Here is a 12,867-nt window from a genome sequence, read left to right on the forward strand (position 1 = left end):
GTCATTCCTAGAAATGTTGCAGGCGACAACTTACGAAATAGTAATCTTTCACATTCCTGATCTAATCTGTGTTGAGTTTTTATTTTTAATTATTAATTCTGTGACTTTTGTCGTAATATCGTTCAAAAGTTAAGTCTTTATTATGCACCAACAACAGGTTGTGTAAATATTCTATATCTTGAATAGAGACACTAAAAGGAATTTATGCAAATTTTCGCAAGTCGTGCGTCTAAATCTTGTTCATGATATCACCAGTGACATATTGACTTGAAACAGTCTGCGCACAGTGTCTTTTTTATAATACATACATACATATAGTCACGTCTATATCTCTTGCGGGGTAGACAGGATAGACAGAGCTATCAGGATCGAAAATACTAAGGCCACGTTCAGCTCCTGGTTCACCAGCTGTGCCCGCGACTCCGTCCGCAAAGTTATTTTGGGCATCATTGAAGTCTTCAAGGATGAATAATTTTCCCCGTTTTTTTCACATTTTCCATTATTTCTTAGCTCCTAATAGTTGCAGCGTGATATTATATAGTCTAAGCTTTGCTCGATAAATGGTCTATTCAACTCAAAAATAATTTTTCAATTTGAACCAGTGGTTCCCGAGATTAGCGCGTTCAAACAAACAATCTCTTCAGCTTTAAAATATTAGTATAGATGATATGATCCAAATAGTGAGAGATTGTTCGTCTATTTAAAAGAACATACATACAAACATATGGTCACGTTTAAATCCCTTGCGGGGTAGACTGAGCCAACAGTCTTGAAAGGACTGAATGGCCACATTCAGCTATTTGGCTTACTGATAGAATTGAGATGAGATTCAAATAGTGACAGGTTGCTAGCCCATCGCCTAAAAAGGAATCCCAAGTTTGTAAACCTATCCCTTAGTTGCCTTTTACGACATCCATGGGTAAGAGAAGGAGAGGTCCTATTATTTTTAGTATTACTGGGAACCACACGGCACTATAAAAAAATCTCGAGTTTATTAGCTTTCCTGCTATATATTATAAAACTTTATATTCTGCGCTTATTCAGTATCTTGTTCTTTGTAAGATGGCCACCAATCCTGACTCCCGCTCAATTTGCAGCCATTACGTTATTTATCGCTGCGACACTCACGCACCTGTCAAAATGTTATTTATATTCATTGGGAATAAGGCTATGTGCTTAGTAGTGAGCGGAGCTGATATGCGACATCTACTTATAGGAACCCCGCATGTATTTATTTAAAATTAGTCTGGAATTAACTTTAAAAAAATGTATAAGATAAATACTATTAATAAAATAGTTTTTTAGTTAATTGTTTTTAGTAAGTAACGAGTCTTATAATGGTCGGCAAATGCGTAACTTATACAATGTTTAACTTGCTTCCATAATCTGTATGTAAGTTATTTATACTACTTGCTACTCTACTACTATTAATTTAACTGCTGTAACAAGCATTGTTCTTGCTCTTAATAAGAACCGCTATCCGCTCTTTGTGTAGTACAGTCGTGCAACTTGCGGTGGGCTAACCTACCAATAAATTTGTAATTAATAACAATAACATACAGACAGACGGAATAACTCAATCTCAGCGGACGGGTGCGGGTGCGCATGCGCAATGACCGGGACACATCGTGTGTCTGGTATTCGCCCTCAATTTGTCCCATTTAGGCGAATCTATTGGTTTAATTAAAATATTAAATTAATTAACCTATTTGAATCTCAATTCTATCACAAAGCCAAACAGCTGAGCGTGGCCTATCAGTCTTTTCAAGACTGGTGGCTCTGTCTACCCCGCTAGGGATATAGACGTGATCATATGTATGTATGTATGTATGTATGTATTAATTAAAATTTTGTTTATTTTCTCTCCACATAGGTGAATATAGGTAAGTACAGATTTATGTTGTAAAACTAATAGCGGAGAGAACTGGTGCTTGATGATTTAATGTTATTTCTAGGAAAGGAAAAGTCGTGCCGTGTGGTTCTCGGCATTAAAAGAAAAAGAATAGGACCACTTTATCTCATTTTACATGGTTGTTGTTTCCAGGAATAGGTTTACAACCATGGGATTCTTCTTTTAGGCGATGTGCTAGTAACCTGTCACTATTTGAATCTCAGTTCTGTCATTAAGCCAAACAGCTGAACGTGGCCTTTTAATCTTTTCAAGACTATTGGCTTAGTCTGATTGTATGTATGTATGTAAGGAGAGGAGTACATAAACTCGACAAAGTCGAAGGCGTGTAATCTTTTCGATGGTCGATGGACGACAGGACAATTTTTTTGAAAAAAAATTGTTCTGTCTACGTGATGATCTTAGCTGATTTCCCATACAAGAAAGAAATCCGGTGTAAAGCATTACTCGTCGCTGAGCAATAAAGATATTTCAAATAAATACATTTGCTCGTCTCAGGAAACCGAAGGGTCGAGTGTAAAACTTTGTAGACAAACTCAATGAACCGACTCACAATAGTCTGTACTTATCCAATAGTTGAAAAGATATTGTGTACAAGGAATACATACCTACATACATACATACAAATATCACGCCTCTTTCCCGGAGGGGTAGGCAGAGACCACATCTTTTCACTTGTGAAAGTATGCATACTGCTAAGTAATGAAACGCGGGTTGGAGTCTAACTGAATATATTTCATACTACCTCCAGTGTACAATATAAAATCCTGTATTTATGTTTAATACCTTACACATCCCACCACCAAAACTATAATATCTATTTATTAAAGTAAATACAAGAACATGAAAGTTTAAATAAGAATATTGTTCAGTTATTAAAGTTCACGTTATTTATTGTTAACATCTTTATTCATCGCCCTTCTGTAAGCTCTCATGACTCGGATCGCACTCCCGTAGCTTCTACCGCGTCTTCGAATTCATCTTCGGAATTTATTAAAACCTCCGGTTCGACCCCGACCGGGCCCTCACACATACCGTTCCCCCCCGACACAAACTCGGGCTGCACATCCTTACCATCAGACCCCTGGGTCTCATCCTTTGACGTACTGGCACGAGAGAGAGAGTATCGATTTTTCGTAGTAAGCGGAACGATTTGATTGTGGTGTCTACGCCATTCGGTGGATTCCCCAACTTTTACTTTGCAAGAGACAGGCCCGGTAACTTCAGAGATGCGCCCTTTAGTCCATTTATGCCCCGTTTTGGAATAGTCTCGTGTGAGTACATCATCACCCAGCGAGAAACGAGAACGCCGGCCGGGCGCGGCGGCCGCCTGTTTATCCTGCGCGTCGCGCACCACGGCCGCGCCGCCGGGCCGCAGCGCGTCCAGCCGGCCCCGCAGCCGGCGCCCGAGCAGCGCCACCGCGGGCGAGACACCGGTCGTCGCGTGTTCGCAATTGCGATATTGAAATAAAAATTTATAAAGGGCAGCAAACATGTCTTCTTTTTCGAACAATGCACGTTTTAAAACCTTTTTTACCGTTTTGACAGCATTCTCTGCCTCGCCGTTACCCTGGGGCCTGTATGGTGCAGATGTAGAATGTCTTATTTTATTTGTATCACAATATTGCTTAAATTCGGTAGAAAAAAATGGCGGGCCGTTATCGGATACTAATTGTGATGGTATGCCAAATCTAGCGAAAATAGATCTTAAAACCGTTATCGTCGCACTCGCCGAAGTACCCGCCATAGCAATGGTCTCTATCCACTTTGAATGTGCGTCAACCAAAATCAAAAACCGCTTACCAGCGCAATCGAAAAAGTCTACATGTAGTCTTTGCCAAGGGTGCAGCGGGTACTCCCACGGGTGGAGCGGCGCTCGCGCCGGCGCGTCGTGTACGGACCGGCACGCCTCGCATGCGCGACACATTTCTTCTATGTCTTTGTCAATGTTTGGCCAATAAACATAATTCCTAGCGATATTCTTCATTTTATTCATACCTAGATGACCACTATGAACTTCTTTTAAAACTTGAGATCGTAACTTAAATGGAATTACTACCCTATATTTATAAATAATACAACCGCGGTCCGCAAACAAGTCTTGCTTTCTAGCAAAGAATACTTTCTCTTCGTCACAAGTAGGCGATGACGGCCAACCAAACATCAAGTAACCTAACACTTTACAAAGCAGAGTGTCTTTTTGAGTCTCTTTAGCGACATCTATAAAATCAATAGGCAACGTCTCTTCAACAAAATGTAAATAATCAATATGAGGAACAAACGCTCGCTCATGTGACAGTGGCAACCGTGATAATGTATCAGCCGGACCATTATCCGCTGATCTAACAAATTCTATTTTAAAATCATAGCCTGCTAGCCGCGCCGCCCAGCGCTGTAGTCGACTAGCCGCGGTCTGAGGGATACCTCTTTTATCACCAAAAATGTACGTGAGGGGCTTATGATCAGAACGCAGTGTGAAATGCCTTCCATATAAAAACTGATGATGTTTCAAAATGCCATAGTAAATAGCTAACGCTTCTTTATCAAGTTGACTGTAGTTACGTTCAGCTCGGTTTAATGTGCGCGAGGCACAGCTGACGGGACGCTCGCTGCCGCCCGGGTAGCGGTGCGCCAGGACGGCGCCTATGCCGTAAGCGCTACTGTCCACCGACAACACGAGCGGCCGCCCCTCCTCATAATGGGCTAACACTTTGTCGCTCAGCAAAGATTTCTCTGCATTATCAAAAGCTATAGCGCAACTTGGGTTCCAATCCCACTGATTGTCTTTTTTTAAAAGATTATGTAAGGGGTTCAGTATTGAACTTAGGTTTGGTATAAATTTACCGTAGTAATTAAGTAACCCGAGAAAACTTTTCAACTGAGTGACATCCGTGGGTACAGGTATTTTAGCAATCGCATCTAGTTTCTCCGGGTCGGGGCGAAGCCCATTCTTATCAATAATAAAGCCCAGATACTTCACACTTTTCTGTAAAAAACTACATTTCTCCAATTTTATAGTGAGACCCATTTGACGGAGTCGGTCGAGTACAGCTCGCAGATTACGCATGTGTGAGGCTCTGTCTACCCCGGTGATACAAACGTCGTCTAAAAATACGACCGTGCCTGGAATACCGCGTAACGTCTCCTCCATTAGTTTTTGAAACTGTTCCGGTACACACGACAAGCCATACGGTGTCCTGCGGTATGCGAACGTTCCGACGTGTGTTGTGATCGTCGTAAATTTTTGTGACGCGGGATCTAATAAAACCTGTTCGTACGCATGTCGTAAGTCAATTTTTGTAAATTCATCCCCATTACTCAAATTGGCCAACAACTCCTCTATGCGCGGGAGTGGGTAATGATCGCGTTTCAGCTTGGGGTTGATCGTTATTTTATAGTCCCCGCATATCCTAATTTCACCGTTACTTTTGACCACGGGTACAATAGGAGTCCCGAAGTCCGAGTGTTCCACTCTGTATATGGAGCCGTCGCGTTGTAAACGTTCGAGTTCGCGCTCGATGCGCTCGCGCAGCGCTAGCGGCACGGGCCGCGCTCGGTAGTACACACCGGCGTAGTCTGTGAGCTGTAGTCGTAATGTTTTTTTACATGTACCTAATTTAACAGAAAAAACTTCAGGAAATTCTCTACATAACTGGCTCACTAATTGGTCCTCTTCAATTAATTTATTCACGGTAATTTGTGTGATTTTTAATGCCTTTAACCAATCACGACCGAGTAGGGGCGGCCCACCCCTTTTAATCACATACAAACGGACATTGTTTGCCGTGACGTCTTTGAATTTAATGTCAACCAGGATGTATCCGAGAGGTTCAATTTTTGAGCCAGAATAGCTTCGTAATATCAAATTATCCGAATGCATTTTACTGTTCCTAAACAATAACTCGTAGTCATTATTATTTATTGCCGATATACGACTACCCGTGTCTATTTCGCACTGCAAAATCTCAGAATTCACTCGGATTTTAACAAAATAAGGATCGTTACCTCGACACGACGATACCACCAAATTGAAGAAATCATCCTCTTCCGAACACTCGTGCACATAATTTTGCCGCGACTCACTATTAACCGCTACACGATCACCGACTTTACCGCACATCACACGTAAATGGCCCCGCTTATTGCAGTTATCACAATTGTAATTAGCGTAGCGGCATCTGTCCGCCGAATGACTCTTGCCGCACCGCCAGCAGCGGGCGCCGCCGGCCCGCGCGCCCGGCCCGGCCGCGGCCGCGCCGGCGCCGCGCCGGGCTCGCACCGCGTGCAGCCCCTCGCCGGCCGCTCCTCCGCCCGTGCTCCCGGCCGCGTGCTGTCCGCCCACGCCGCTCGTCTCGGCGTGGCGGTCTGCCGCTTCCAGAGCCAGAGCTAGCTCCACCGCTTTCTTATAATCTATCGTTCTCTCGGCAAAAATCCGAGATCTCAGTAGCTCGCTCGCTAGACCCGACACGAACTGGTCTCTAAGGTCCTCCTCGAGTCGGTTGCCGAAGTTACAGGTGACGGCGAGATGTTTGAGCGCCTGGAGGTACTCGGTCAGAGATTCCCCTACTCGCTGTCTCCTCTGTCGAAAAATATGTCTTTCGGCTATTTCTGACCGTTGCGGCTCGAGATGAACTTTGACCAGCTCCACGAGTTCTGTATAGGTCTTATCTTCCGGGTTGGCCGGCGCACACAAATCACACATTAAGCTATATGTCGCCTCGCCTACTACCGTTATTAACATCGACACTTTTAATTCCGGTTTGATTTCGTTAAGCAGAATGAATTGATCAACACGTCTTACATAAGCCGGCCATTGTTTAGATGTTAGATCGAAAGGTTCAATTTTACCGATCGACATGGTATTTTTTTTTATAATTAAAAAAAATTACACCAGAGATATAATTAAATCGATTTAACCCGAAATACGCGTAGGATTTTTATTTAATTCGAAATAATAAGCAACCTCGTCGCCAGTGCTAAGTAATGAAACGCGGGTTGGAGTCTAACTGAATATATTTCATACTACCTCCAGTGTACAATATAAAATCCTGTATTTATGTTTAATACCTTACACATACTTTTTTCGCATCATCCACGTTCATAATTCGCTATCTCTCTCTCTCCCTCTCTCTCGCTAATTACTCGTATTGGTCGTTTCTTAAGCAAATATTTTTGATTAGAAGAGGAGGTGTTTGAGCAAATGAAGAGTTTGTATATATTACCAATATTTACACCAGATGGAAAACTATCATAGGGATGTTGAAAGGAGTGATTGCGGGGAACATGGTGAACGGAAGGCGACGTGCTTTCTACTTTGCATCATGGTAACAGCTGATTGTGGCCTATCAGTCTTTCAAGTCTGCTGGCTCTGTTTACCCCACAATGGATATGGTCGTGATTATATGAATGAATGAATGAAATCATGGGTAAGGTTCCCTGCAAGATTGCTGAGGTCAGACAAGTAGTTTAGTGCTTCCCCTTCCAGGATCGTGGTTAAAGGCTTATCACTTGGCACCCTTTCTTCTCTACAGGGGGATGAGAATGCGACCGGGTCCAATGCCAGGCGGATGAAGAAAAGAAATAGGCGGAAAAGAAATAGTTGCCAATGCAATCCCCATTTGATTACCTCCTCTTCTGCCCTTTCTGACGAAAACAAACAGACAAACAGACCGACATTGGACGTGTCGGGTCCGATAGCGGACATTTTACGTCGACGTCAGCAGTTATCGGGTAATTACTCAGCTTCCATTAATTAATGAGTGACTTCTGATAATGCTGTTGGAAATTCACGAAAGTGTAGTTCAAGCTTTTGGTTTGTTTCCTTCGGGAGTAAATATGAATGGCTTCTCATCTTTAATTCTTTATACATATAAACATAAGAGAGAGAAATATAGGGAAGACAAGATGTGATTGCCAATGCCTTTCTTTACACTTTCCTGTCGTGGGCCTGCTGGGAGAAATTTCTCTGGAAATAAGTAGTGACCTTGTACTGAATTTCTCTTTATTTTAAGTTTTATTCTTATTTTCCTTGATGTACATAAATATATAAAAATAAATGATTGCTTTGTCATACTTTGGGAAAATTGAAATATGCTACCCTTGAAATTCAAATGACCGGCTAGCTCAGCTGGGAAAAATAATCCCACAAGAAAAATAGTCTCAATCACTGTATTATTTTCTTGGTAGTTTTCATTACTGGAGGTTGTTCTAGTCTTAAATCCTTGATAAAGAAGATGCATAGTTACAACTTATTCAACTTCAATTTGACCCAGGGGTAACTTATCCGGTTGCATCCGTCTGTGTTGCTTCAGATTCTGGTAAATTTATATATTGTTGTCTCTGTCTACTCGGTAAAACAAATTGAGATACTATAGTTACTTACTCAATAAGACGCAGAAATGAACAAAAAGATTCAGAGAGAAAAAAACGTCACTGTAGTTACCTAGAGGTAAATGTATATAAGGACAAAGAATCAATGGATAATTTAGTATTATGTTCGACCCTACAAGTACGAGTATTTTAAGCAATGCAACAATTTGTCATGAATTTACGATAGCTTTAATGATATTCATGAGCCATTCACTCGGGCGTGTTAGATATGCAATGGTATGAATATTTGTAAGTAACATCCATTCCTATCTTAGATCTAACTAATGTAAATCCTACCAGATATTTCAAGTCAGGCTCCGCTAAATTTATATCCTCAATTCATAAACATTTATCATACAAAATGACATTTCCCGCGTTCCGCTACTATCCAAGATGGCCGCGCACTGTACACAAAATGGCGGATCTGTATAGCGTAACAATAACAATGAGCCTGTATTTTGGCTAGATTCCAATACAGGACGTAGCCCCAGTTTTGAAAACAAGGCCACTTGCTGCGATTTTGCGCTAAATTTTACGGAAACATTTCCCGGACGTTTTCTAAACTCCTTAATCATCGTGAAGTTAAGATTTTAAATTAATAAAGTTGAGAGAACGAGTATAAACTTGAGATTACGACCGGAATTTCGAGTTAACTTTGTACTTAATAATAAAAGTGCCTTTTAAATTACAATAATAATGTATTCAAACGAATGCAATGATTTGTTGTAGTTCTTTGTTTTACAAACTTAATGGTAAGTTCCTTTATTCTAAAAGGTAACAAATAACTATTGTTTATATTTTGGGTACCCAATCCATTGCTTCTGAATACCTGTTACTCATTTTTTTTACGTTGGTAACAGCTTGTTAAAATTAAGATTCCGTTTATTTACCTTAGGGTAGGTAGAGAATATGGTGTGTTTAGCGAGAAATAAATCCGTTTCACATTATCCTTTTAAAACTTTCTTGCTAAATCGATGATAAGCTGATAAGATCATTTAATCGAAGCTTTTAGAATGTTTAAATTTAAGAAGCAATTTCCAGTGCCACTGTTAGAATGTCAATACTCACTTATCACTTGAACTTTAAATGGTTCCTGTAACGACAGTTGGATGTTCGGAATAGATACGATTACGATGTTTGTTCAGAGTTCCTTAAACTGTTGATTGTAGGATTTACAAGCGATTTCTCGAGTAAGTAGGTACAACCATAATGTAGGTATTTAATTGTTCTCTTATTTTAGGCGTTGGGCTAGCAATCTAACATTGAACCTGAACGTGGCCGTTGTGTCTGTTCGAAGCTGTTGGCTCTGTCAACCCCGTAAAGGATAAAGACATGTACATGTATGTAATTCAAATTCTTTAAAGCCATCTCGTGTACTAAACCATAGCAGACGTTTTACTGATTGCCAGAGAATATTAATTACACATTGTCTGCAGCTTCAAAGTTCAATAAATTTTGAATCAAATAAATTAAGGAATAAGTATTATCATTATGTAAATTACAATAAGAAGTTTACAAAAATACCAAAAAGTTCATGAACACTTATAAAGTTAATTTGTTGGAATTAAAAATTAGGAGAGTTCGAAATGAATTGAGAGCCTTGTAAATAATTTTCGAAGTAATTTTACACCGTAAAGTTTTAGAAAATAAGTCTTCTCCCACGACTAGCTTGAGTTACATGTTATTATTGATTCCGAGAACTCGTAAAGCTCGTCAGTTACTGAGCTGGATAACATTGCAAGTAGTACCCGAATCATAGCAGCACAGAATATAATAAATTAATGATATTAAAGTCTGTTACTACACTCCTGGTTTTAAAATACTGTTATCTATTTTTGTACGTTTTTATGTAAAAATTTAATCTCTTTATGGAACAAAATATTTAGGTCACAAGCTTCAGTGCAAATATTCGTAGATGTGTTACATTTAATGTATTCATCTATATATATAAAACTCTTCCGTTACTGAGTGACTGACTGACAGACAACGCACAGTCGAAACTACTGGTCGTAGACAGCTGAAATTTGGAATGTAGGTTCCTTGGGATATGTAGGGGAGCACTAAGAAAGGATTTTTGGAAATTCAACCCCCAAGGGGGGGAAAAGGGGTAAAAACGTTTCTATGAAAAATCTTATTCCTTGGGTTTATAAACTTAAAACTTGGCATGAACACGTACATAGGCAAGTAAATATGTTTGACATTATAAGTTTTTTCAAACTACCCTCCAATCGTGATTTAGGGGGTGCGATTGGGTGACTGATTTATTAACGCACAGCCGAAACCGCTCGGTATAGGAGTCTGAGATTTTGAACAGAGGTTCCTTTAGTAACATAAGTGAGCACTAAGAAGGGATTTTTGAAATGTCTACCCCCAAGGGGGGGAAACGGGATAAACTGAGCCGGGGCTGCGGGAAAGTTCTAACGAGATACCGTGGCCCCGGAACGCAAAGGGCAACTGAAGGAACGAGGTGGGTTTTAGTCAGTAAAAGTCTGACACTCCCTTCCGTTCCACCCAGAGCGGGAGAGGTCATTTGATGATTTCCCATCCTTAAAAAAAAAGACTTTGCATGACAACTTTTAGTCGTCTCTTTAACATACATAATAACATACATAATTATGTACATACATGCATAACATTAATAACATCACGCCTTTAAATCCCTATTTTGTGTTAACACTACCCATACAAACAGCTAAAAGGAAACAAGTGAAGAGACGAAATTTGTCCGCATCCATTTTCACCTAAATTCTTAACGTTAATGAGATTTATTTTTTATTATCAGGTCAACCTAATAGCCTCACATGTACGTATAACTTCGTAAGAATTTTCTTTCAACTCCTAACCGTTGAGGAGTTGTACCTTCCATCATCAGCACATTCACATGGGATGATGACTATCAGACGCAAATACTTAAACAGATCTATGAAATTGTCAAAAACGTAAATTGCCTGTAAATTTGAGGTTTGCCCTTGATTTCCCTGGAATACCATCATCAGATCCTGACTAGGTAACAACGGGACCAACTTGAAAGTATACTCTACCGAACAAAAAAGAATCACGTAAATCGGTCCATAAATCTCGGCGTAATCGGTATGCATAAATAAAACACCCGAATTTTATTTTCTATTAACTATCACGAGTTGTCAGAAAGCTACATCATCCCTGAGTAACACAGGCTATATTTAATTCCAGTTGTAACAAGATTTCAGCCTGTGGAAGAAAAAGCCCTGTCGAGATCATTAAAAAACGCTATATATAACCGAATTACACGTGGGCGAAGCCGCGGGCGGAAAGCTAGTTATTTATAATTCATAAAAAAATGTAAGAAAAAAAAACAAACAACAAATTGTTTCTTTTTTTTTTAAAGTATCTTAATCGAGCGAGAGATCTACTACAATACATTTTAGTTCGAGTCATGTCATGTTTGTTATTAGTATCGAGTGCATTATATAACTAACATTTATTAGGGTTAGGCCCAAAATTAATGTTTTTTTTTATTTATATATATATTTTTGGTATTAAGTTACGTACGTCACGAACTGTGCAGTGTGAGACAATCCTATAAGTCGCGACGAGATCACATCTCGATGATAGCACAAATCGGATTACGTGCCTAGATTAGTATCGAGTCATCGTATTGTTATGAAACGTTATGGATTGTGGCCGAATCCACAAGGTTACAGTGTACCCTGCTAAGGATGTGATCGGAATGGAAAAAGAAAGGGTTTCATATATATGTATATTGATATATATGTATATATATTCATATGTTCACGTCTATATCCCTTGCGGGGTAGACAGAGCCAACAGTCTTGAAAGGACTGAATAGAATTGAGATTCAAATAGTGACAGGTTGCTAGCCCATCGCCTAAAAAAGAATCACAAGTTTGTAACCCTATCCCTTAGTCGCCTTTTACGACATCCATGGGATAGAGATGGAGTGGTATATATATATATATATTTATGTATATTGAGATAACATTTATCCCATCTGAACTGTAAGCCTTTACATATTCAGCGGAGTTTAGGAGGAAAGTCTCACTGAATAAACATGAGGATCGACATATGTCGTCAGAGGTCACAAAAATCACACGCCAAACGTTGCTCAAATACTCAATTATATGGAAATCAGAGTCGACGATAATCGGCTTACTCGAGATTTCGTCGATTGTATCTATTCGAAATCGAATGTTGAATCGATTTTCATTGTGTTAGAGTTTTCAAGTTAAGAGTCATGGAATTATTATAATTGGTACTTAGGTTAATGTATTCAATCCACACTAATGCAAAATTGTATAAATGGTAAAAATTTATAATTATACATACATACATACATAACATCACGCCTCTTTCCCGGAGGGGTAGGCAGAGACTACCTGTTTCCACTTGCCACGATCTCTGCATACTTCCTTCGCTTCATCCACATTCACAACTCTCTTCATGCAAGCTCGGCGGTTTCGGGTACTTTTGACCTGACCCTTTACCAGGACGTCCTTAATTTGATCAAGATACGTTCGTCTAGGTCTTCCCACTCCGACCTTTCCCTCACTCTCCTTGTATATCCGCTTAGTCAACCTGTTTTCATTCAT

General features: G+C 39.9%; 1 protein-coding gene across 1 annotated transcript; it reads right to left on the minus strand.

The window, feature by feature from the left end:
* Positions 1–2,840: 2,840 nt before the first annotated feature.
* Positions 2,841–6,611, minus strand: LOC132902266 (uncharacterized protein K02A2.6-like). The gene has a single exon (XM_060946655.1). It carries the CDS (start codon positions 6,609–6,611, stop codon positions 2,841–2,843), a length of 3,771 nt encoding a protein of 1,256 aa, XP_060802638.1.
* Between the last annotated feature and the right edge of the window lie 6,256 nt (positions 6,612–12,867).

The sequence above is a fragment of the Amyelois transitella genome, chromosome 11, assembly GCF_032362555.1.
Source record: "Amyelois transitella isolate CPQ chromosome 11, ilAmyTran1.1, whole genome shotgun sequence".
Classification (NCBI taxonomy): domain Eukaryota; kingdom Metazoa; phylum Arthropoda; class Insecta; order Lepidoptera; family Pyralidae; genus Amyelois; species Amyelois transitella.